We start from the raw sequence: 27745 nt of genomic DNA on the forward strand, positions 1-27745 counted from the left end.
ATTAAAAAAAATTTTTTTTTGAAAATTGGAATTCCAGATGTGAGTAAATTTTCTTTCTGGTGAAATTCATCAGTAATTATTTCATACTAGAACAGTATCTTCACTGAAAGTTATATCTTAGAGATCTTGGGACACATTTCTTGTAGGAGGTATCTTTTTCATGACACAGCAATGTCTTGTAGGTTGTTAGGAAATAGATTTCATAAAAAATACATTCTAGGCCTACAATCGTTTTATATCGTTAATAGAAACTAGTGAAAAATAAAATACATAATTTGATATTACAAACAAAATTAAATTTTCCAATCTCCAAATGTCCCCCATGGAACATGTCCCTCGTATGGTACACTGTCTGTGTGGGATCCATCTGTCACACTGTATGTTTAAAGAAACTGTTTCTGTTATTTCTGATTAATAATTTTATAAGCTGTTAATAGTTTAGCAGAGGAAATAAAATGTGTTCTTTATTATGCATCCTACTAAAACTAATGTGCAGTAGCTACCATAAATAATTATATATGCATTATGTTTCATTTTAATTTTTTAGTGTATTCATATGGTATTGGTGACATATTTAATTTGATGCGTGGAAAATTTTTCATTAATGTGGTTCATTGCAGAAATATTTTTCAGTAATGTGTAATTTTTATTGAACCTATTTCGAAATTATAAAATTTGAGTGCTGCTGCTTCTACTGCAACGATAGCTGTTGAAAGTTACATCTGCCGGTGGAAGATTCGTATAGTAATGATTGAGAGTTGGATACATACAGGCAAATAAACAAAAACAAATAATGTTTCCCAGTTCTGTGAAATTTGCACAATGATTCCTCAGATACAAATATCTAGGGACAAATGAAAGGATTTTGTTTATGGTAATGATGCTTACACGAGTCTGTGACTGAAGTAGTTCAGCAAGGCAGAGAATGACCTAGCCATAGTCACTTTCATGACGTTTTGGTTCAGTTGACAGATTTTGAAACTTCAAATCATATTATCAAAGGTTATTTTCTTGTGCAGCTAAAAGGTAGACAGCAAAGTGATACGGTTCAGCTGAAGATGATTTTTTTACCATGTGTTATAAACTATCAAAATTCTTTGAATTAAAGATCCTGGTTGCAGAACCACTTAAAACAAGTGTGTGTTCACACAGCAAAGCTGACAACATTCTGTGATAGAATGAGGCAAGAGACGATACATCTGCTGCTCCTTTTTCTTCCATAAGCTATAAATACAATGTGACTGTTGGGCCAGTCTGAGATAAAAGTTTTCCCACTCAATCAGACTGACTGGCACAGCAACTACAACCTCTGACAATAAAGGTTGGTGAATGAAATCAGAACGGTCAGTCGGACAACACTGGCAACTCAGAACACTGCACCTGTGTAGCGGCCGGTGTTGACAACCTGCCCCCACTGTAGCTCAGTTGAGCATCATGTTTGTTGTGTGTTAGACCTCTTGGACGAAGTGCTTGTTTAGTGCATTGGTCCTGAACTGAGAACAGGACAATGAACAAGCAAAGGGTCAATTTAAAGTTTTGTTTTAAGCTTGGCAAGACACCAAAGCAAACGCATCCAATGCTGGTACGTGTTTATGGGGATAAAGCGCTGTCTGTGAAGTGTGTGTATGAGTGGTTTGCCTATTTTTGAGGAGGCTGGGAGAGTGTTTCTGACAGTCCCTGTAGCGGACAACCAGTGACTGCCATCAGTGACAAAAACATTGAGAAAGTCGATTAGTTGTCCTTTTCTAGTTTTCTATTACGTCAGGGGGTGAGTCTGGTGGCCAATAGCAGGATCCAATTATCATTTTATGCTCATCCCTAATACTGAGTTTTGCCCAACAGTCTTACACGCAGCTTCAATTTCTGTCTCTCAGGAGTAGAGGTTTTTGCCTAGTGTGACAAATACACCACCTCCATTTCCCATTTGCCTATCCTTTCTATATACACTTAAATTTTCCCCAAAAATCTCACAGCTATCCATTTCATGTTTCATCCACCTTTCTCTACCTAGTATTATATGAACTTCACTGCTTTTCAGGAGCATTTCAAAAACTGGCACTCCATTGTGAATGCATTGGTAGTTAACCATTAGATTTTAAAACTCTCACCTGTGGGCAGCATTTCTTTTGATCTTGCTATGATACTTCCAGGTTTCTTGCAGCTATCATTATCTGGATTGGATGGAGAGTCAACTAGTCTAAAAAAATACCGTGTGTGCACCCCACATCCATTCAGCTCCCTGAGTAGCATCCTCTGATGTGCAGTGCACACCTGAGCCATATAGGGTGACCATGCAGTTCCCAGCCCTGTGGCGTAAGTTCAGGAAGTCACAGTCTAGCTTGTCACAGAACTTTGAAGTATCTGGTCCAGTCCTTCCAGTTGACTTAGAACCAAAAGGGCCATGACTAGTTCTGTGGACAGTGCTGCAAATTGTGAGCTTTGTTGAAACTCCATGCGCAGGGCTGGTCTTCTCAATCTTCTCTGCCAGTCGCTGGAATGATCATGGAGCCCAGACAACAGGCATCATTTGTTCCAATATGCGCCACAGTCTGCAGTTGGGCACCACGTTCCGTCAGTGGCTGCCAGAATAGCCTCTTCAACATGCTGAATGAGGCCCCTTGCTGCCATTTCCCCTAAGTGGTGCTGTCATTCATCATACGTCTGAACCAAAAAACTCATACTGATAACTTACGAAAATATAGTTTTGTAAGCATCTGAAAATTCTCAAAAATAACCTTTTTCTCACATAATCATACAATGAAGTTAGAGAATGATTGCTTTGAATGAGGATAGGCCTGTTGTTCTCAAAAAATTTAAAAGATTGAGCCGACAATTGACGATATCAGTATGAATTTATCATGGCACTTGTGAATGTTCAAAATTTCACCGTATATCACACTGCAAATGGGTATTGGTACACTCAATGAAAGATTATGCAAAAGTGATGCAAACAATAAAATATGGAAATCTAGAATTTCAAATCAAGGTACAAATCTTGTAGATTTGGAGTCTCACAAAGGAAAATTCTGAAGCTGGCTTTTATATATAAAGCAAGATGTTATGAGAATATACGTGCATCTTTTTAATCAGAAATTTTTTGTTGTGTGTTAGATAATCCTTACACACCAGACACTGTTCAGTTCTACTAGTGGTTTCTGACTGAAATGTTATTGTAGGATTTGGATCCTCTGTTTTTCATTCCTTCATCCTGTCAAATTACGTGAACATGCAGTATGTAAACCATTATGTGTAAGAAAATCCTCTTCAGTACATCGAACAGCTGTTGCAGAGCATTAAGACCTCGTTGATGTGCTTTTTCTGGGCCAGATGTATTTTTGTCCTACCTTTAGTATATATAAATATTTTTAAAAAATCTGCGTTATGCAAAAACTATTTCCTTTTATTCATCTGGATGTGTTTTGATGACTGTGTGTCATCTTCTGTTTGTCAAATTTATTTTTGTAAAGTGTAATACAGAGTTTATAATCGTTTCTATTGCAGCCCTAAAACGTGTAGCTTGTGTATTTTGTTTGTTTGTTCCAGTTACGTTAAAATTATATTCCTTGTGAAAATCCATTTTTACAGATCTATTTTAGAGCACTTTTTCATTGTTTTGACAGCATTTTATCTGTGAAGTAGTCGTAAAAATTATCTGTGCATTTTTGAAGCCTACTTTTTGTGTTTAATGTTTATGTATGTTACTGTACTAACAGTTTCTGCCCTGTTGTGCACACCTTGTGGATCTCTCTCTCTCTAGTGAGACTGATTATACTGTTCTTTATATAATTTCACTCTCACATTTACTTCACACACATTTTCCACCAAACACTCTTCATAGCAAACAATTGTCTCCAAATTCATTGAGAGGTGCTGTGTTGTCACTACTCACTTCGTTTGCCGTATGTGTAGTGTCGCACTAATTTCGAATGTTCTCTGGTAACTATTGTGGTGTGTCTGCTGGGAGACAACTTTAGACAACTTTCAGTGTGTGTCACAAATGAGAAAGAGAGAGAGAGAGAGAGAGCATTGAAAAAGGGGGTGGGATGGAGTGAAATTGAGAGAACATGTTTTTTGGTGGTTGAAGGTGTTGATTATGTTTTATGTTGGGGAAATGTCTTGTACATTTCGCTGAGTTCTAAAAAGTATTTTGTTCCACAGTGTCCTATTTTCATTCAAGACGCCCTTCCCTTGTATCGGTCCGCACACTTAGCCGAGTGGTCAGTGCATCTGACTGGCATGCGGCAGGCCCAGGTTCAGTTCCCAGCTGGTATTGATTCTGTGCACAGTGATGTCTAAGAAATTAAATTTCATTCCTGTTTCTGTTTCAGTGGTGAATTGTATTTTTGAGGTAACTTTGTTTGTCACTGTGTATGTAGTTGTTTTATCCAGTTGCCTGTTTCATCTGTCAAGCAAATGATGTTGTCTACACACTGGGTGCCAGTGCATAACTGTGTATTGTTTTGGATATATAATTTCATTGAATATTTTGTTTTCAGTGTGGTTCAGAAATATGTTTGCAAGTAGACTACTTAAGGGTGAGCCCATTGGGAGGCCGCCTTTTTGTAGATAAATCTACTTGTTGAAAGTGAAGTAGTTCTGTTCTGTTGTAATGTTTAGAATGGCTTCAATTTCATTTTTGTGTGCGTTTGTTGTATTCCCTCATTTCTGCAGTTGCTCTTTCATAATGTTTATCGTTACACCTATTGGCTCATTTGCACATATGGACATGTGAAATGATATCAGGTTTGCCATTGATGGCATATTTATTTCTTTTATCTTTTCTATCAGTTTGTTGGTCTTTTGCACGCTTCAGATGTTCCTGAAAGTGTAAAATTTCTGTAGTACTGTATGTATGTGTCTACCTATGTGGGTAGATGGTATTTTTTAAATTAATTATTGGTGTAATTGGACATTGACGTTAATGTATCTTTGTTAAATGGTTGAGGTGGTTGCTTTGGGATTCTTTTGTGGCACACATTTGGATCAAGCTTTTCTGATAATTTTGAGGGTTTTTAGAAGTTTCTGAATTTTTCTTTGGGATTTCGTGGTGAGATTACTGATTAATGAAGACTTTCTCTTCTATGAATTCTTCTGTTTTATTGCTGTACTATGCCTCCACTTTTATGATGATTGCATTGTGTTCTTGTGTTTTTGTGCTCAGTTTTCTGGAAGTGTTCCATTCTGTTGATTTTGTTTTTGAGGTTGGTGTTATTCTCCTTGATTATTTGTGTTCTCTCTTCTCTTAGCTGTTCCCTGTCCATTTAGACCAGCAATTAATTTCAAAAATGCACCACCTTACCACATGGGTACACACACACATACAGTACTACAGAAATTGTATACTGCCTCAAACAGAAACCTACAACGCCAATGAACTGATAGAAAAGATGTCATCATTTGCTTGGGAGACGAAACAGAAACCCAGATAAAAGAATTACATACACAGTGATGTAAACATAGTTCATCCAAAAATAAAATCCGCTATTGAAATAGAAGCATACGTGAAACTTAATTTCTAGGACATCACTGTACACAGAATCAACAAACAAACATAATATTGAAATAGTCAGAAAACCTACAGCCTAAGTACAAACATTCCAATCACCCCAGGCACGCAAACTCAAGTTTGTTAGTTGGAACTGAGCGCAGTATGACAGACAGCCAGAGAGAATGGGTATGACACACAAATAGTAAACCAACTGAACAACAAAACAAAAAAGCAGATTAAAAAAGAAGAAAACATGAATAAATCACCAGCCACACTAAAGGACCGGGCATTGATGGCCGGGAGTCCCCATCTGGGGATGTTCAGCTGCTGTTTGCAAGTCTTTTCAGTTGACCCCCACATTGGGTGGCTGCTGTTTGCAAGTCTTTTCAGTTGACCCCACATTGGGCGACTTGCGTGCCAGTGATGGTGAGATGACGATGAGGACAGCACAATATCCAGTTGATGAGTGGAGAAAATCTCTGACTCGGCACGAATTGAGCCCGGGCCCGTTGCATTGCAGTTAGAAGTGCAGACCACTCAGTTAATGGGGTGGAGCGATACAAGGAAAGAAACTCTCGAATGAAGATAGAACACTAGGGAACAAAATACTGTTTGGGACATCAGTGAACTGATCTGTACAAACTAACATCCCCACATAAAACATAATAAACACCCTCAATCATCCAAAAAGTCTGTTTCCTCAATACCTCTGCCTCTCCCTCTCCCTCTCCCTCTGCCCTTCCCCCTCCCCCTCCCAGTGAGTTAGTGAGTGTGTGTTTCTTTCTACACTCACACACACACACACACACACACACACACACACACACACACACACACACACACACACACACACGCATAAAACACATAAGTCATACCCCAGAAGGCACTCCTCAATAATTCTTTGGAAACATTCAAAATCAGTGTCACACCAAACGTAAGACAAACAATGACCAAGTGAGCAGTGACAACATAGTACCTCTCATTGAATTTGAAGACGGAATTATTTGCTCAGATCATGTTTTGAGGAAAGTATGTATGAAGTAAATATGAGAGAGGAATTACATAAAGTTGTGATGACAGGGCAATCCATACTGTCGAAGTGACTTAAGAAAGCCACAAAGACCGGTCTGACACAGTGCATTTTCACGAGAAGTGTAATTCTCACGTGAGCAATCAAAACAAATCAAACAAAATACTCATGTTATAGTTTTTAAGATTACAATAGATACATTATTATAAACTTGGTATTATACTTTAAAGAAATAATTTGACTCACAGAAGACGACACATACATGTTGAAACATGTCTGTGTGAATAAAAAGAAATAGTGCTTTGCGTAAGGCAGACTTAAAAAAAGAAACTTACCTTTAAATCACAAACATGGAAAAACATCAAAAGGAGCTTCGAACCTAAGGAAGATGATTCTCCCTTTACTAGTTCTGTTCAGAATAGCCAGAGAGAAAACCTAGGAATTCGGGATTAACCTATGACTAACCTCATTCTTAGAATTGAATGTATTCATTCTCAAATTCTGAAGCCTCACTCTCGACAGCTTACTTTTATAAAATATGCTTTCCTTTGTGGGAAACATCTTGTAGTCACACATTTTAGTATGGAGAAGACCTGAAAAACAACTTGGAATCATAATTTACTCAAATAATTTTATTAATTAATCCCCTGGAGATCTCTCTTAATATTCATGGGTTTTACTTTTGTTTCACTTCCTTTGATGGCAAGCCAGTCATGTCTTGACACACCACTTTGAGCAAAAGAAAGGTTGTCCCTGGATGATCATTTTTAGATATTATTAGGTTTGCAATAACTATTTATAATTTGTCCCTTGCAGTGAAGAACCATGTCTTGTCCTCATTAGTTTTGGACTGTGTTGCTATTTCTGTACTCCCTTCAGGCTTGTGCCATTGTAAACGATAATAAATAATTGCAGAACAAGATGGCTAGCACATAGACTTCTTTACCAAACTTTAGAGTGTCACTTCCAGTTGTGTCTTTGGGTATTTATCTTCCTTCTGCTCCAACTGTGCTATGGTACTCAGTTTTAAAAGGATTGTGAAGAATGATGGTTACTGCTGCTAAAGAGTGACTAGTGGCCTCAAAACACTGAGTATCTCAAAATACCACAGGTCATTACTTGTAGATTAAGCACATCCTGCTCCATTTATGCAAGTCTATTGTGCAGTGTTTTCTGGACTATGAGTGCTCATGTTATCACTTGGGAAAGTTGATTGTGTTTTAAAATCACAAGTGCTATTGCCATGAGAAGCAACTAACACCAAACCCGTTGTAATGTATTGTGTGGAACTAGGGACCTAGAAACGATGGAGAGGCTTCGTCCCCGCTATAGCCCTCAGTGGTACACAACCTCACAACAGGCTACAGCAGTCTACTCACCCCACCGCAGCCCCACACCAAACCCAGGGTTATTGTGTGGTTCAGCCCCCAGTGGACCCCCTGTGAACGTCCCTCACCAGATGAGTGTAACCCCAATGTTTGCCTGGTAGAGTAATTATGGTGTACATGTATGTGGAGAAAGTGTTCGTGCAGCAATCGCCGACATAGTGTAACTGAGGCGGAATAATTGGAACCAGCCTGCATTTGCCGAGGCAGATAGAAAACTGCCTTAAAAACCATCCACAGACTGGCCGACACCGGACCTCGACTCAACTGCTGGGCGGGTTCGTGCCGCCTGGAAAGCAGTGTGTTAGACCGCACAGCTAACCGGGTATGCTAACACCAAACCCAAACTTAGCTCTGTATTTACTTGGAAAAATCTGTACTGAAAATCTGCCAGTCAAGAACAGAATGTACCATGTACTATGTTAGATTTTTCTTGAGGTAAGAAAGATGCTGGAATGTACTAAAAAGAGACCTTTTTGCTATTTGAAAAAGATTTGTTTATTTCAGCCCAGGATCATCTTGCAATGATAAATGAGTTTTCACTGTAGCACAGTAAAAATCAGTAGCTCAAAATATATACATAGAATACTAAATATGCTCTATAAGGATAGGACAGGTGGTCCGTTGCGGTCTTGATGATGGAATCATCCCAGCATTTGCCTGGAGTGATCTAGGAAAACCACGGAAAACACAAATCAGGATGGCCAGACAGATTGAATTGATCCCTGTTAGACAGTGTACTTTGATTTACACACAAATGTCTTATGATAACAAATAATATAAAAAGCATAGTTTGCTCTTCATCACCAGAAACACTAAGGACACCTGCTGATGACTTGTGGGCCATGCAGATGGTGCTAAGCCTTTCGTGATATCTTTCTGCCTGTTCAGACAACAGGTTCCTGGACCAGCAATATTCAAGTACGCTCGGGTTTGCTTCCTGTCCTCCCATCTGCCCAGCTTGACGGGGGGGGGGGGGGGGGGGGAGATACTGCATCAGCAAGACATTACTGCCATGCACTTAAGATCCTGACAAATGACTTTCTTGGGTCAGTCCATGTGAAATCAACCAATGGTTTGGATCTTAACATCTCATATTTAGATAATTTTTGTACATTTATAGTAATTAGCACTTGTTTGCATGAAAATTCCCAAATTAAATTTGTATGAATCTTTCATTTTTCAGTTATTAAATTTTCAAACTTCTAAAATTATCTGATTTTTGTTTAGTATTAAACCTTAAAAGACCACATCTCAAAAACTATTTTACTGACAGACTTAAAATTTGTACCTTTTTAATTCAGTTTCTGATAAACTTTAACAATTTGTGCTTCTTGATGATATCCATAATGGTGCTGAATTTTTCCAAATCAGTTTTTTTATTTTTTAAATTTTGAAAATATTAACATCTGAATATATTTTGGTCTGTGAGGGGGGGAAAAATTTGTTAGTTGTACATTAGTTGTCAATGTGTTTGCCAGATTTCGAGATGGTATGCCAGTGGGAACACATTAAAAGAAATTTTACTATACTGACACGTGCAGCACCTAGTGCATTGTCTGTTGGACTTGTTACTAACCCATAAAGCAAACAGTAATATATGTTTTTTTAGTGACAATCGATTTAGTACACTGAAATTTAAATTCCTGTTTGGAATCAACTGTGAAAATATTTTAATGTATGCCATAATACATACTGAAAGAAGACTATGAATAATGTGCTTTGTTATACCGTGATTTCACAATTACATTAATACACTCCTGGAAATTGAAATAAGAACACCGTGAATTCATTGTCTCAGGAAGGGGAAACTTTATTGACACATTCCTGGGGTCAGATACATCACATGATCACACTGACAGAACCACAGGCACATAGACACAGGCAACAGAGCATGCACAATGTCGGCACTAGTACAGTGTATATCCACCTTTCGCAGCAATGCAGGCTGCTATTCTCCCATGGAGACGATCGTAGAGATGCTGGATGTAGTCCTGTGGAACGGCTTGCCATGCCATTTCCACCTGGCGCCTCAGTTGGACCAGCGTTCGTGCTGGACGTGTAGACTGCGTGAGACGACGCTTCATCCAGTCCCAAACATGCTCAATGGGGGACAGATCCGGAGATCTTGCTGGCCAGGGTAGTTGACTTAACCTTCTAGAGCACATTGGGTGGCACGGGATACATGCGGACATGCATTGTCCTGTTGGAACAGCAAGTTCCCTTGCCGGTCTAGGAATGGTAGAACGATGGGTTCGATGACGGTTTGGATGTACCGTGCACTATTCAGTGTCCCCTCGACGATCACCAGTGGTGTACGGCCAGTGTAGGAGATCGCTCCCCACACCATGATGCCGGGTGTTGGCCCTGTGTGCCTCGGTCGTATGCAGTCCTGATTGTGGTGCTCACCTGCACGGCGCCAAACACGCATACGACCATCATTGGCACCAAGGCAGAAGCGACTCTCATCGCTGAAGACGACACGTCTCCATTCGTCCCTCCATTCACGCCTGTCGCGACACCACTGGAGGCGGGCTGCACGATGTTGGGGCGTGAGCGGAAGACGGCCTAACGGTGTGCGGGACCGTAGCCCAGCTTCATGGAGACGGTTGCGAATGGTCCTCGCCGATACCCCAGGAGCAACAGTGTCCCTAATTTGCTGGGAAGTGGCGGTGCGGTCCCCTACGGCACTGCGTAGGATCCTACGGTCTTGGCGTGCATCTGTGCGTCGCTGCGGTCCGGTCCCAGGTCGACGGGCACGTGCACCTTCCGCCGACCACTGGCGACAACATCGATGTACTGTGGAGACCTCACGCCCCACGTGTTGAGCAATTTGGCGGTACGTCCACCCGGCCTCCCGCATGCCCACTATACGCCCTCGCTCAAAGTCCGTCAACTGCACATACGGTTCACGTCCACACTGTCGCGGCATGCTACCAGTGTTAAAGACTGCGATGGAGCTCCGTATGCCACGGCAAACTGGCTGACACTGACGGCGGCGGTGCACAAATGCTGCGCAGCTAGCGCCATTCGACGGCCAACACCGCGGTTCCTGGTGTGTCCGCTGTGCCGTGCGTGTGATCATTGCTTGTACAGCCCTCTCGCAGTGTCCGGAGCAAGTATGGTGGGTCTGACACACCGGTGTCAATGTGTTCTTTTTTCCATTTCCAGGAGTGTATTAATCAGTATTATTTATTAGACAATGTTGTAGATGTTACAGTGTGTTGTCTGAGTCTCTTGCATGAGAAAAATTTTACTTGTATTTAGCAAGAAAGACATTGTGGTGATACAGTAACAATCTTATGAAAGCCTGATATTATATAATGCAGTTTTCTTTGAAATGGTGTAATCTAGTTCTTCCAACCAGTAACGAGAGATTATCAATGTAACAATATTGTTGTTGTTGTGGTCTTCAGTCCTGAGACTGGTTTGATGCAGCTCTCCATGCTACTCTATCCTGTGCAAGCTTTTTCATCTCCCAGTACCTACTGCAACCTACATCCTTCTGAATCTGCTTAGTGTATTCATCTCTTGGTCTCCCTCTACGATTTTTACCCTCCACGCTTCCCTCCAATACTAAATTGGTGATCCCTTGATGCCTCACAACATGTCCTACCAACCGATCCCTTCTTCTGGTCAAGTTGTGCCACAAACTTCTCTTCTCCCCAATCCTATTCAATACTTCCTCATTAGTTATGTGATCTACCCATCTAATCTTCAGCATTCTTCTGTAGCACCACATTTCCAAAGCTTCAATTCTCTTCTTGTCCAAACTATTTATCGTCCATGTTTCACTTCCATACATGGCTACACTCCATACAAATACTTTCAGAAATGACTTCCTGACACTTAAATCAATACTGGATGTTAACAAATTTCTCTTCTTCAGAAACGCTTTCCTTGCCATTGCCAGCCTACATTTTATATCCTCTCTACTTCGACCATCATCAGTTATTTTGCTCCCCAAATAGCAAAACTCCTTTACTACTTTAAGTGCCTCATTTCCTAATCTAATTCCCTCAGCATCACCCGATTTAATTAGACTACATTCCATTATCCTTGTTTTGCTTTTGTTGATGTTCATCTTATATCCTCCTTTCAAGACACTGTCCATTCCATTCAACTGCTCTTCCAAGTCCTTTGCTGTCTCTGACAGAATTACAATGTCATCGGCGAACCTCAAAGTTTTTATTTCTTCTCCATGAATTTTAATACCTACTCCGAATTTTTCTTTTGTTTCCTTTACTGCTTGCTCAATATACAGATTGAACAACATCGGGGAGAGGCTACAACCCTGTCTTACTCCCTTCCCAACCACTGCTTCCCTTTCATGTCCCTCGACTCTTATAACTGCCATCTGGTTTCTGTACAAATTGTAAATAGCCTTTCGCTCCCTGTATTTTACCCCTGCCACCTTTAGAATTTGAAAGAGAGTATTCCAGTCAACATTGTCAAAAGCTTTCTCTAAGTCTACAAATGCTAGAAACGTAGGTTTGCCTTTCCTTAATCTTTCTTCTAAGATAAGTCGTAAGGTCAGTATTGCCTCACGTGTTCCAGTGTTTCTACGGAATCCAAACTGATCTTGCCCGAGGTTGGCTTCTACTAGTTTTTCCATTCGTCTGTAAAGAATTCGTGTTAGTATTTTGCAGCTGTGACTTATTAAGCTGATAGTTCGGTAATTTTCACATCTGTCAACACCTGCTTTCTTTGGGATTGGAATTATTATATTCTTCTTGAAGTCTGAGGGTATTTCACCTGTCTCATACATCTTCCTCACCAGATGGTAGAGTTTTGTCAGGACTGGCTCTCCCACGGCCATCACTAGTTCCAATGGAATATTGTCTACTCCGGGGGCTTTGTTTCGACTCAGGTCTTTCAGTGCTCTGTCAAACTCTTCACGCAGTATCGTATCTCCCATTTCATCTTCATCTACATCCTCTTCCATTTCCATAATATTGTCCTCAAGTACATCGCCCTTGTATAGACCCTCTATATACTCCTTCCACCTTTCTGCTTTCCCTTCTTTTCTTAGAACTGGGTTTCCATCTGAGCTCTTGATATTCATACAAGTCGTTCTCTTATCTCCAAAGGTCTCTTTAATTTTCCTGTAGGCGGTATCTATCTTACCCCTAGTGAGATAGGCCTCTACATCCTTACATTTGTCCTCTAGCCATCCCTGCTTAGCCATTTTGCACTTCCTGTCGATCTCATTTTTGAGACGTTTGTATTCCTTTTTGCCTGTTTCACTTACTGCATTTTTATATTTTCTCCTTTCATCAATTAAATTCAATATTTCTTCTGTTACCCAAGGATTTCTACTAGCCCTCGTCTTTTTACCTACTTGATCCTCTGCTGCCTTCACTACTTCATCCCTCAAAGCTACCCATTCTTCTTCTACTGTATTTATTTCCCCCATTCCTGTCAATTGCTCCCTTATGCTCTCCCTGAATCTCTGTAGAACCTCTGGTTCTTTTAGTTTATCCAGGTCCCATCTCCTTAAATTCCCACCTTTTTGCAGTTTCTTCAGTTTTAATCTACAGGTCATAACCAATAGATTGTGGTCCGAGTCCACATCTGCCCCTGGAAATGTCTTACAATTTAAAACCTGGTTCCTAAATCTCTGTCTTACCATTATATAATCTATCTGATACCTTTTAGTATCTCCAGGGTTCTTCCATGTATACAACCTTCTTTCATGATTCTTAAACCAAGTGTTAGTTATGATTATGTTGTGCTCTGTGCAAAATTCTACCAGGCGGCTTCCTCTTTCATTTCTGTCCCCCAATCCATATTCACCTACTATGTTTCCTTCTCTCCCTTTTCCTACACTCGAATTCCAGTCACCCATGACTATTAAATTTTCGTCTCCCTTCACAATCTGAATAATTTCTTTTATTTCATCATACATTTCTTCAATTTCTTTGTCATCTGCAGAGCTAGTTGGCATATAAACTTGTACTACTGTAGTAGGCGTGGGCTTCGTAACTATCTTGGCCACAATAATGCGTTTACTATGCTGTTTGTAGTAGCTTACCCGCATTCCTATTTTCCTATTCATTATTAAACCTACTCCTGCATTACCCCTATTTGATTTTGTGTTTATAACCCTGTAGTCACCTGACCAGAAGTCTTGTTCCTCCTGCCACCGAACTTCACTAATTCCCACTATATCTAACGTCAACCTATCCATTTCCCTTTTTAAATTTTCTAACCTACCTGCCCGATTAAGGGATCTGACATTCCACGCTCCGATCCGTAGAACGCCAGTTTTCTTTCTCCTGATAACGACATCCTCTTGAGTAGTCCCCGCCCGGAGATCCGAATGGGGGACTATTTTACCTCCGGAATATTTTACCCAAGAGGACGCCATCATCATGTAATCATACAGTAAAGCTGCATGCCCTCGGGAAAAATTACGGCTGTAGTTTCCCCTTGCTTTCAGCCGTTCGCAGTACCGGCACGGCAATGCCGTTTTGGTTATTGTTACAAAGCCAGATCAGTCAATCATCCAGACTGTTGCCCTTGCAACTACTGAAAAGGCTGCTGCCCCTCTTCAGGAACCACACGTTTGTCTGGCCTCTCAACAGATACCCCTCCGTTGTGGTTGCACCTACGGTACGGCTATCTGTATCGCTGAGGCACGCAAGCCTCCCCACCAACGGCAAGGTCCATGGTTCATGGGGGGGGTAACAATATTATGAGAAGGAAAGTTGCTGCTCACCATATATAGCGGAGATGCTGCGTCGCAGATGGGCGCAACGAAAAGACTCTCACAATTAAAGCCTGTGGCTATTTTTGTTGTGCCTCCCTGCAACTCAGCATCTCCACTATATGGTGAGTAGCAACTTACCTTCTCATAATATTATTCATGTAACATTTTCTGCAAAGCTTTTCACAGCTCTTCATCTGATAGTTTGTATGTCCTTCAAGTGGCAGTTGTGAGATTCAGTTTACAAACTATGAAGTTCTTTTTAGTACTGTCGGTTTGTCTGGTATCTTGGTTATGAATAAGAAAGAGCTGGTCAACAAGGATGTATAAATGAAAGGTTTACTTCGCCTTTTTATCTCTTGTTGGCATACAAGCCATCCACCATATTTCATCATAGCAATATGTCTTGTAATGTGTTAAAAGGCATACCATCTGCATCTGGACTCACTTGAATTTTATGAACATCCAACTTTTTAAAAAAAATTTTGCTCATCTCCTTTTTCATTCTTCATGCTTATCATTTTTTATATAATAATTTTTAACATTTTTATGCAGCGGCAGCAACTGATATTGTTTATATAAGAATATACAGCCTACAGTTGCAGGTTAACTTTATCGTTTACCTAGGTTTCAACGTTAGTAATAACGTCTTCTTCAGAACCTGCAACAAGTTAATATTATAATGCGCTAGTAAATTATATTAGATATGGTCATCCTACAGGATGCAACGTGTAGTACTTACATAAAATATTATTTAAATGTTTGCCTAAAACAGGCCATGTCCTAAGTCAACTTCATAAAACTTGATGCATAACCAAAATGTCACTTCTCCACTTCAGTTTATCATTTTGAGACTGTATTAAACCATGCTATCTAGCCATTAACAGGAACAGCGTAAGGGATAGTGTGCCTTTTCTGCTTTATATAACTTTCAATTTAGTTGTAGCTACTATTTATTGAACAACACTATAAAACAATAACATTCACTTCTATTAACAGCAATTCACTTCAGTAGAGATGAATTTTTCACATTAAAAAGTAGCCGATGACATATTTGCTTATCCCATTCAGACAATTGGAAGGAAGTTAATATTTGATCCCAATGTAATTCCACAACTGATTAATATGAACATTTAGAAAGCCACCTGAATTATTTTATGTGCACTTATTAAGCCACTGGTTTCATTCTATATGAACATCCTTAGATGACAAGGTGGAAAAAATGTGCCAGTGTCGTGATTCTGAGCACATATAATGACAGAATATATTTTAAAACAAAGATGATGTGACTTACCATACGAAAGTGCTGGCAGGTCGATAGAAACACAGACACACACATACATACACACAAAATTCAAGCTTTCGCAACAAACTGTTGCCTCATCAGGAAAGAGGGAAGGAGAGGGAAAGACGAAAGGAAGTGGATTTTAAGGGAGAGGGTAAGGAGTCATTCCAATCCCGGGAGCGGAAAGACTTACCTTAGGGGGGAAAAAAAGGACGGGTATACACTCGCTCGCTCGCACGCACGCACGCACGCACACACACACACACACACACACACACACACACACACACACACATACATACATACATACATCCACACGTATACAGACACAAGCAGACATATTTAAAGACAAAGAGTTTGGGCAGAGATGTCAGTCTAGGTGGAAGTGCAGAGGCAAAGATGATGTTGAATGACAGGTGAGGTGTGAGTGGCGGCAACTTGAAATTAGCGGAGATTGAGGCCTGGTGGGTAACGGGAAGAGAGGATGTATTGAAGAGCAAGTTCCCATCTCCGGAGTTCGGATAGGTTGGTGTTGGTAGGAAGTATCCAGATAACCCAGACGGTGTAACACTGTGCCAAGATGTGCTGGCCGTGCACCAAGGCATGTTTAGCCACAGGGTGATCCTCATTACCAACAAACACTGTCTGCCTGTGTCCATTCATGCGAATGGACAGTTTGTTGCTGGTCATTCCCACATAGAATGCATCACAGTGTAGGCAGGTCAGTTGGTAAATCACGTGGGTGCTTTCAAATGTGGCTGTGCCTTTGATGGTGTACAACTTCCGAGTTACAGGACTGGAGTAGGTGGTGGTAGGAGGGTGCATGGGACAGTTTTTACACCGGGGGCGGTTACAAGGATAGGAGCAGAGGGTAGGGAAGGTGGTTTGGGGATTTCATAGGGATGAACTAACAGGTTACAAAGGTTAGGTGGACGGCGGAAAGACACTCTTGGTGGAGTGGGCAGGATTTCATGAAGGATGGATCTCATTTCAGGGCAGGATTTGAGGAAGTTGTATCCCTGCTGGAGAGCCACATTCAGTCTGGTCCAGTCCCGGAAAGTATCCTGTCACAAGTGGGCACTTTTGTGGTTCTTCTGTGGGGGATTCTGGGTTTGAGGGGATGAGGAAGTGGCTCTGGTTATTTGCTTCTGTACCAGGTCGGAAGGGTAGTTGCGGGATGCGAAAGCTGTTGTCAGGTTGTTGGTGTAATGACATGCAAGCAGCAACTTGCTTCTCTTTTCCCTCACCAATGCTTTACTAACTTTATCTCCATAATTCATCTCTATTGAAGTGAATTGCTGTTAATAGAAGTGAATGTTATTGTTTTATAGTGTTGTTCAGTAAATCGTAGCTACAACTAAATTAAAAGTTATATAAAGCAGAAAAGGCACACTATCCCTTACGCTGTTCCTGTTAATGGCTAGATGGCATGGTTTAATACAGTTTCAAAATGATAAACAGAAGTGTGCTTAGTTATTACTCTGTAATTTCATTTTAACTATTCTTTTGTGGAATACCATAATGAAATTTGCCACAGACACATTGACAAATAGTGTACAGCTAACACAGACTTTGCAAAACAAAACGAAAAAAATCAGACTATGGCATTTTCAGAATTAAAAAAAAAAAAAAAAAAAAGTTTGATTTGGGAAAGTTTAGCAGTTTAATGGATGTGTTCCAGTAGTACACATTTTTAAAGCTTACAATAAACTGAATAAAATGGAATTAATTTCAGGTGCATACATAATATAGTTTTTGAGACGTGAACATTTTAACGTTTAAAGATATGACAAATTGCACAATTTTGATAACTTTAAAATTAACAATACAAAAATGAAATTTCCAAAAACGAATTAAATTTTGGATTTAAAATTAGTTTGATGTAAAATAAAAAGGAAAAAATTACAAAATTCTGTGTAATTAAGGTTCAAATTTATTATTTATTTTTTTATTAGTTAACTTCCCATGGAATGACACTTTAATTTAAATGCAGCAGGGTATAGAATCCTTTTCATTATTACTAACTACTGAGTCTTCCAAGTAATCTTTAATTGTGTAGGATGCATTAAGTACGAGCTACTTTTTGAACATTTGTATTTCAGTCATTTCTTTCGTTTCCTTAGGCGGTTTGTTATACAATTGTGTTCCCTGATAGAAAATCTGTTTCAAGGTTTTTATTTGTTAAAATCTCTTTTGAGGTTTTTATTTATTTTTTGTTGATAAATGTAAATCCATACTGGCTCTCGCACCATGACTGTATGTAGAACTAATTAGTGGAATACTAAGCACAGTTATCCTTGATACACACCACACATCGACAGATGTATTTACTTGGTGCAATAAGGATGCTCAATTTTCTAAATAGCTCTCTACAATGAGCTCAACTACTACTACTAGTTATTATTCTTACCACCTTTTTCTGCAATTTAAAAGTGTTGTCCATGTTTCATGCCTTTAATCCTCAGAAAAGAACCCCATAGCTAAGCATAAAGTATACATAGGAATAGTGTGTCACCAAAAAAGCATAACATGCTGATGACATTCTTTTTGCCAGTATCTTTGTGTACTCATTCCAGGTTAACTGATGATCAGTATTCATGGATAAAAACTTTGTACTTGTTATATAATCAACAGATTTGTCTTGTGTGCCTAATGTGACAGGGTTGTTTTTCTTCTTTATGCCGAAGTGAATACTGTTTGTTTTTGTTATGTTCTGTGTCAGTTTACTTCTTACTGCCCAACAGTAAACATCCTTGAGGGTTTCATATACTTTCTCTGCCTCGGGCTGTGGTGCTTTACCAGTGACTATGATGTTGCTGTCATCGGTAAAGAGGACTCTTCTCTATGTTGTATACTATCTGGAAAGTCATTGACACATAATAAGAACAGAACTAGGTTCAATATGTTACTCTGAGGGACACCCATGTTTGTGTTTCTTGCCTGCCAATTGTTTTACTAAAAAGTTGCCATCAGCAGATGTGTGGACTACCTTACCTTTTACACCTTTTTGCAACCACTTATTTGCTACGCCTCTTACACCTAGCATCTCTAGCTGATTTAGCAGTAATTTATGGTCAGCATTGTCAAAGGTCTTGAAAACGACTAAGGATATGCCTGAATTACAGTCATCCCTGTCAAGAGTTCCAAAAACCACTTTTATGAACTCCGTAGTGGACAATATTGTACTTCTCTCACTTTGAAAACCAAACTGTGCATTGTTAAACTCTTCAGCCTGTCCTTCGTAAGAGATTGATTTATTTTTGAGAAAGAAGACCGTAGTGAAACTGACCTGTTGTTTCAATACTTCCTGCATTACCTATCTTTAGTGAGGGCACAATTTTTGCATACTTTAGGAATACCTTGTAGAAATATTACATTTACATCATAAGGCACAATTTGTATGCATGGAGATTACGATGTTGTCATAAAAATTGGATATGGAAATAGAGCAAAATATGCATAGTTCTGAAAATGCTATTTTTCAAAGTTGCTGTTAATTTTGTGACAGCACTCATGCTCGTAATGGGATATGAAACTTTGCATGATCTACAGTGACCCCTAATATCCATTTTTTAAATGTTTCTGTATCAACTATATTTAAAAGTATTGTGCTTACAAATAACCTGGACAATGATAAGTCACAGTGGTCAAATATGAGGGCCATTTGAAAAGTCATTGCAAAAATAAAAACTACTTACCTGTTTGGTGTAAACCTTTTTTTCGACATAGTCTCCTTTTAGACTTATACACTTCACCCAACACTGTTCTAATTTGTTGGTCCCTTTTGCATAATAGGAATTGTCCAAGTCTGCAAAATAGCTATTAGTTGCTGCGATCACCTCTTCGTTTGAATAAAACCTTTTTCCTGCCAGCCATTTCTTCAAATTGGGGAACAAATAGTAGTCCGAGGGAGCCAAGTCTGGAGAATGGGGGGGGGGGATGTAAAATGAGTTGGAATGTTATTTCCATTAATTTTGGGACCACAACTGCTGAGGTGTTTGCTGGTGCATTGTTGTGATGGAAAAGGACTTTATTGCAGTCCAATTGCTGGCAGTTTTCTTGCAGCTCGGTTTTCAAACGGTCCAATAACGATGAATAATACGTACCTGTAATAGTTTTACCCTTTTCCAGATAGTCGATGTAAATTATCCTCTGCGAATCCCAAAAGACAGTCGCCATAACCTTTCCAGCCGAAGGAATGGTCTTCGCCTTTTTTGGTTCAGATTCCCTCTTGGTAACCCATTGTTTAGATTGTTGTTTGGTCTCAGGAGTGTACTAATGTATCCATGTTTCATCCACAGTGATGAAACGACACTTAAAGTCCTGCGGATTCTTCCTGAACAGCTGCAAACCATCCTTGCAAAACTCCACACGATTCCACAATTGCAGAACCTATCTTGCGGGTAGCTTTTACATGTCCAAATGTTTATGCAAAATATTATGTACCTGTTCATTCGAGATGCCCATAGCACTAGCAATCTTAACTCTTCTGTCATCCATCACCATAACGTGGATTTTATCAATGATTTCTGGAGTCGTAACCTCAACAGGGCATCCAGAACGTTCAGCATCACTTATGCCCATATGGCCACTCCGAAAATTTTGAAACCACTTATAAACTGTTCTAATCAAAGGTGCAGAGTCACTGTAATGTTTATCAAGCTTCTCTTTAGTCTCCTGAGGCGTTTTGCCTTTCATAAAGTAAGGTTTAATCACCAAATCAAATTCTTTTTTGTCCATTTTTTGACAATCACTGTACGTCGTCGATTCACATGAATGCAAAACACAAAGAAATAGACCAATATGGCTGAAACTCGGTGTGCGTTCTTTCCAAAGATGCTATTAACTAAACATGATCTCAATACGCACCAGTGGTGCCATCTGTTGGCCTTTGCATGGACTCTTCAAACTCACCTCGTACTAAATTGACCTTAGAGAATGGTTGAGGTACTACATTCCACAGGCACTTTCCGTATTGTCAGAATTCTGGCTAAGATTTCTTTATTGAGTGTTGGGAAAGTGTTCTATAAATAAGTGAAATTTTAAGTAGGTAAGCTGTTCTTACCTTTTATGTATTTGTTGCTCAATTATTTCTGCATATTTATTTACGTAAGTTGTGGCTCCAAGATTCCATCTTAAAACTATTTATTACAGTGTATTAAATGTGCATTTCGTTAGTCATCTGATGATATTGTAAGTAGTCTGTTGTGTTGTGTTTTTCATTTAGGTATGTTTGGCCGATCGTTCATTGATGCCCGGTGATGTTGTTCGACGTATGGTGAAGGGCAAGGACACACAGCGTGGATATTGTCGTGACATACGAGTGACTGCCAGTGTCCAAGTTGTTGGCAGTAAGCAAGTCATTCCAAATGTCAAGAGTGAACACCTAATACCTCTGGAGGTGAGACATTTACTCTGTTTGTATTTTAATGGCCTTGAAAGTAAACAATCAGTTATCCATGGATTTTGAAATTTGTCTAAGGGTGGAGAAATAATAAATAAGTAAATAAATAAATAAATACATGTTAATATCTTTGGAAGCTTTATACAAAAGAAACCAAGTTTTACAGTGTATTGTAACTGGTGGTTTAGTTTGAGGGGAGTTCGTGGGTACCAAGACAGTGTAACCAGTTGTGTAGTCGAGATAACTCTGGGTATTGTTTCTTCCTTGAGTGCAGCACCTATATCTTCATTTACATCCACACCTACACCTATACTCCGCAAACTACTGTGAGGGTCATGGCATAGGGTACATCCCATTGTACCAGCTATTAGGATTTCTTCCTGTTCCATTCATGTATGGGGCATAGGAAAAATTATTGTATGAATTCCCAGTGCAGTAATTATTGTAATCTTGTCCTCACAATCCCTATGTGAGTGATATGTAGTGGGTTGTAGTATATTTGTAGAGTCATCATTTAAAGGTGATTCTTGAAACTTTGGTAATAGACTTTCTCTGGATAATTTGTGTGTCTTCAAGAGTCACCGGTATCTTGTGTGCCACACCTCACAGGTCAAACAAACCTGTGACCATTCGTGCTGCCCTTATCTGTATACATTCAATATCCCTTGTTAGTCCTATTTGGTAAGGGTACCACACACTTGAGCAATATTCGAGAAACAGTCACACAAGTGATTTGTAAGCAATCTCTTTTGTAGACTGGTTGCACCTTCTCAGTAATCTACAAATAAACCGAAGTCTACCTTCTGCTTCACCAACAACTGAGGCTATATGATCATTCCATTTGATATCACTATGAAATGTGAAATACATGTATTTGTATGATTTGTCTGATTCCAACAGTGGCTCATTGATATTACAGTTGTAGGATACTATGTTTCTTTTGTTTTGTAACATGCACAATTTTACATTTCTGAACATTAAAAACAAGTTGCCAATCTCTGCACCACTTTGAAGTCTTACCAAGATCTAACTGAATATTTAAGTAGCTTCTTTCAGACAGTACTTCGTCATAGATTACTGCATCATCTGCAAAAAGTCCAAGTTTAATATTAATATTGTGTGCAAGGCCATTGATATACAACATTAACAACGAGTGTCCCAACACACTTCCCTGGGGCACATCTGAAGTTCCGCTTCATCTGACAATGACTCTCTACTCAAGATAACATAGCTTTCCATCCGTACCAAAAAGTCCTCAATCCAGTCACAAATTTCACTTGATGCGCCATATGATCATACTTTTGACAATGAATGTAGGAGTGGTACTGAGTCAGGTGCTTTTCGGAAATTGAGAAATACTGCATCTACCTGATTGTCATGATCAAACGTTTTCAGTAGGTTGTGCAAGAAAAGTGCGAGTTGGCTTTCACATGGTCGATGTTTTTAGAATGAGTGATGGTTGGCATTGAAGAAGTAATTTTGTTCAAGATACATTTTCAAGATAGTGAGAAATATATGAAACATTGTCTTGCCTGTAGCCACAGTTTTACTCTGTAGTTTGTTGCTTTTACGTGACTCAATGCTTCGATGATAATTGATGTTATCCTATTGCCAAATATATATACCATTGGAAGTTTCAGGGAAGGATTGAGATTCCAATGTCGAGAAATTACAGTCTCAATTTTCTCTCTGAGAAAATCACTGCTGGGTAAATGTCTAGATTAGGGCCAGTGATGTACTTACGTGCCTCGTGCTACGATACTGTCTGTATTCACCGTGAGGCATGATGGGAACAAAAGGGGATACTGGTTCTACACTGCCAGTGAGAGAGCACCAGACAGAAGACATGCCTGCAAGCAAGAAATGGAGAAATATTTTTTCATGTCAGTATATCACAATCTTGGAAATAGCAAAACATTCAAAAGAAAGAGTCAAGATATTAGTGACAACTAAGATTATACATTTAATTGCTATTCATTTCACTTGCAGTTTTTACATTCCTTGGTGTTACCAGCTCTCGATGATCCTCTCACATTCCAGTCTAACCATAACCTTGTAGTTAGTGACATAATGGGGGCAAAACAGTCAAATATTTGTGGCACCCACTATTATTAATAGAATAGCTGCTTATGGTAGGATTAAGTATTGTGAATGGAGAATAAATAAATAAATATGAAACTGGAAGAAATTTTATTCATATGGATTGCAAACCAAGACAACAGTTGTCAAAAAGCACAAAAACATATCTGATTCGTTTTGATTCTGCTTTTTCCACACTATTCAGACAAGTAGCTATCAAAAAATGCCATGCACTGCCTTTTGTTATGAAGTGACCTTTTGATAGCAGCCCATGCGTTCACCGTGGTACTTGTACCATCATGTGTCATAGCATGTGATAGTGAAATGTCGAAAATCCTTATCTTTCAGCTCTTTTACTCATGAAAACATTGAAATTATTGTCGTGCATGGAAAAATGTTTTCAACAGTAATGTCCAGCAGAACAGTGTTTGATCACTGGGGAGGGGGAATCATTTGTATGATCCTCCTGGTATTCCTCCAAACCCCATCTATCTCTCTTTTTGTCCCATCTCCCATAGTTATTTAGGCCAAACTAAGACAGCACGCCAGCCGAAGTGGCCGTGCGGTTAAAGGCGCTGCAGTCTGGAACCGCAGGACCGCTACGGTCGCAGGTTCGAATCCTGCCTCGGGCATGGATGTTTGTGATGTCCTTAGGTTAGTTAGGTTTAACTAGTTCTAAGTTCTAGGGGACTAATGGCCTCAGCAGTTGAGTCCCATAGTGCTCAGAGCCATTTAAGACAGCACACTGGATCACATTCGGCAGGATAACAGTTCATACCCACATCCGGCTATCCTTATTTAGGCTTTCCATGATTTCCCTAAATCACTTCAGGCAAATGTTGAGATGATTCGTTTGAAAGGGCAAGGGTGACTTCCTTCTGCTTCTTTCCTAACCTAATGGGACTGATTACCTTGCTGTTTGGTTCCCTCCCCCAATCAACCAACCAACCAAACTAAGACTTGTCTGTCTCAACAATTACTACTTAACCATCAAATTTCAAATTTTGTCTAAGGCATACTTCTTCATGAATGTCCCCACAAAATTGTCTCCAATTAACAACAATTTTCGTAGCCATGTCCAGTTTGTCGGATATAAACTCAGATCCGGACTTACTCACCCACATACATCTGAATTGCAGAATTGTCCCAATTTTTAATTTGCTTCTAGCAGTCCAGGACTTCTTTTGGATTAAAGATGTGGAAAAATGGCAGCTTTTGCTGCACTTCCACACTGTCATTAATAGTAACGTTACACACTTCTACAGTATTTTTGCCGTCAAACTTAACACTATGCTGTCTGTCGACACCACAGTACAGTGGTGTCGTGCGCGAAATAGCAGTCAACAGCAGGCGACATCACAATGGTGTCGCGTGCATAGTATCGCTCAGTGGCCGGCGACCGCATAGTAGTGTCTTGAGCATAGTATTGCACAGTGGCCGGCGACAGCACTTCAGTAATTTTTGCATTCTGTTGGTGATTTGTTTAGGTAACAGTAAGTTACACATGTCAACAAGTTTTTGGTTTTTATAAGTATTTGTGCCTGTTCATCATGACAGACAGAAGAGACAATACAATTATTTATGATGAATGTGCAGACATCTTGTCTGACTTTCTGGACGACTTGGCCTATTGGCAAGAAGACATTGGATATCAAAAAAATAAAAGTGAAGCAGAATCGTCAGAAGATAATGAAATACGTCCAAGAAGAATTCGGCGAAGGCTACGGTTGTCAACTGATTCGGATGAATCGGACGAAGAAGACAGTGCACAGTGGTCAGACTTTGATTTACCAAGGACCAGTAATAAATCTGAAGGATCTCTGTGTCCAAATCTATTTCCCAAAGATATACAGTGTGTTGAGGCTATTGTAGAATTATATATTGGGAACGATCTATTTGAATATATTAGCAAGCGACTAAATCAACAAGTACTACAGTCAAAATTGCAATAGAAGGAAACTGGATTTAAAAAAGGCAAATTTGTCAACATTATGGGACCCGAACTTTGAAAACGATTTGTGCTTGCTATCCTCATGGGAATTGTAAAAAAAGAAAGGATCAATGATTGCTGCTGTTGTTGTGGTGGTCTTCAGTCCAGAGACTGGTTTGATGCAGCTCTCCATGCTACTCTATCCTGTGCAAGCTTCTTCATCTTCCAGTACCTATTGCAACCTACGTCCTTCTGAATCTGTTTAGTGTATTCATCTCTTGGTCTCCCTCTACGATATTTACCCTCCACGCTGCCCTCCAATACTAAATTGGTGATCCCTATATGCCTCAGAATATGCCCTACCAACTGATCCCTTCTTCTAGTCAAGTTGTGCCACAAATTTCTCTTCTCTCCAATTCTGTTCAGTACCTCCTCATTAGTTATGTGATCTACCCATCTAATCTTCAGCATTCTTCTGTAGCACCAAATTTTGAAAGCTTCTATTCTCTTTTTGTCTAAACTATTTATCGTCCACGTTTCACTTCCATACATGGCTAGACTCAATACAAATACTTTCAGAAACGACTTCTTGACACTTAAATTTATACTCGATGTTAACAAATTTCTCTTCTTCAGTAACGCTTTCCTTTTCGTTGCCAGGGTACATTTTATATCTTTCCTACTTCGAGCATCATCAGTTATTTTGCTCCCCAAATAGCAAAACTCATTTACTACTTAAAGCATCTCATTTCCTAATCTAATTACTGCAGCATCACCTGATTTAATTCGGCTACATTCCATTAGCCTCGTTTTGCTTCTGTTGATGTTCATCTTATATCTTCCTTTCAAGACACAGTCCATACCGTTCAGCTGCTCTTCCGGGTCCTTTGCTGTCTCTGACAGAATTACAATGTCATCGGTAAACCTCAAAGTTTTTGTTTCTTCTCTATGGATTTTAATTCCTACTCCGAATTTTTCTTTTGTTTCCTTTACTGCTTGCTCAATATACAGATTGAATAGCATCGGGGAGAGGCTACAACCCTGTCTCACTCCCTTCCCAACCACTGCTTCCCTTTCATGCCCCTCGACTCTTATAACTGCCATCTGGTTTCTGTACAAATAGTAAATAGCCTTTCGCTCCCTGTATTTTACCCCTGCCACCTTCAGAATTTGAAAGAGTATTCCAGTAAACATTGTCAAAAGCTTTCTCTAAGTCTACAAATGCTAGAAACGTAGGTTTGCCTTTCCTTAATCTATTTTCTAAGATATGTCATAGGGTCAGTATTGCCTTACGTGTTCGAACATTTCTACGGAATCCAAAATGGTCTTCCCCAAGGTCGGCTTCCACTAGTTTTTCAATTCGTCTGTAAGGACTTCGTGTTAGTATTTTGTAGCCATGGCTTATTAAACTGATAATCCGGTAATTTTCACATCTGTCAACACCTGCTTTCTTTGGGATTGGAATTATTATATTCTTCTTGAAGTCTGAGGGGATTTCGCCTGTCTCATACATCTTGCTCACCAGATGGTAGAGTTTTGTCAGGACTGGCTCTCCCAAGGCTGTCAGTAGTTCTAATGGAATGTTGTCCACTCCCGGGGCCTTTTTTCGACTTAGGTCTTTCAGTGCTCTGTCAAACTCTTCAAGCAGTATCATATCTCCCATTTCATCTTCATCTACCTCCACGTCCGTTTCCATAATATTGTCCTCAAGAACATTGCCCTTGTATAGTCCCTCTATATACTCCTTCCACCTTTCTGCTTTCCCTTCTTTTCTTAGATCTGGGTTTCCATCTGAGCTCTTGATATTCGTGCAAGTGGTTCTCTTTTCTCGAAAGATCTCTTTAATTTTCCTGTAGGCAGTACCTACCTTACCCCTCGTGAGATAAGCCTCTACATCCTTACATTTGTCCTCTAGCCATCTCTGTTTAGCCATTTTGTGCTTCCTGTCGATCTCATTTTTGAGACGTTTGTATTCCTTTTTGCGTGCTTCATTTACTGCATTTTTATATTTTCTCCTTTCATCAATTAAATTCAATATTTCTTCTGTTACCCAAGGATTTCTATTAGCCCTCGTCTTTTTACCTACTTGATCCTCTGCGACCTTCACTATTTCATCCCTCAAAGCTACCCATTCTTCTTCTACTGTATTTTTTCCATAATATTGTCCTCAAGAACATCGCCCTTGTATAGACCCTCTATATACTCCTTCCACCTTTCTGCTTTCCCTTCTTTTCTTAGATCTGGGTTTCCATCTGAGCTCTTGATATTCGTGCAAGTGGTTCTCTTTTCTCCAAAGATCTCTTTAATTTTCCTGTAGGCAGTATCTACCTTACCCCTCATGAGATAAGCCTCTACATCCTTACATTTGTCCTCTAGCCATCTCTGTTTAGCCATTTTGCACTTCCTGTCAGTCTCATTTTTGAGACGTTTGTATT

General features: G+C 39.6%; 1 protein-coding gene across 4 annotated transcripts in view; it reads left to right on the top strand.

Moving 5' to 3' along the window:
• LOC126457404 ((E3-independent) E2 ubiquitin-conjugating enzyme UBE2O) overlaps positions 1-27745 on the top strand; it is a 221671-nt gene that overhangs the window by 16478 nt on the left and 177448 nt on the right. For all 4 annotated transcript variants that reach the window (XM_050093669.1, XM_050093670.1, XM_050093671.1 and 1 more), the window contains exon 2: positions 21125-21298. In XM_050093669.1, coding sequence (XP_049949626.1) covers positions 21125-21298 — 174 coding nt within the window. The remainder of the gene's footprint in view (positions 1-21124; positions 21299-27745) is intronic.

This window comes from Schistocerca serialis, chromosome 2, assembly GCF_023864345.2.
Source record: "Schistocerca serialis cubense isolate TAMUIC-IGC-003099 chromosome 2, iqSchSeri2.2, whole genome shotgun sequence".
Classification (NCBI taxonomy): domain Eukaryota; kingdom Metazoa; phylum Arthropoda; class Insecta; order Orthoptera; family Acrididae; genus Schistocerca; species Schistocerca serialis.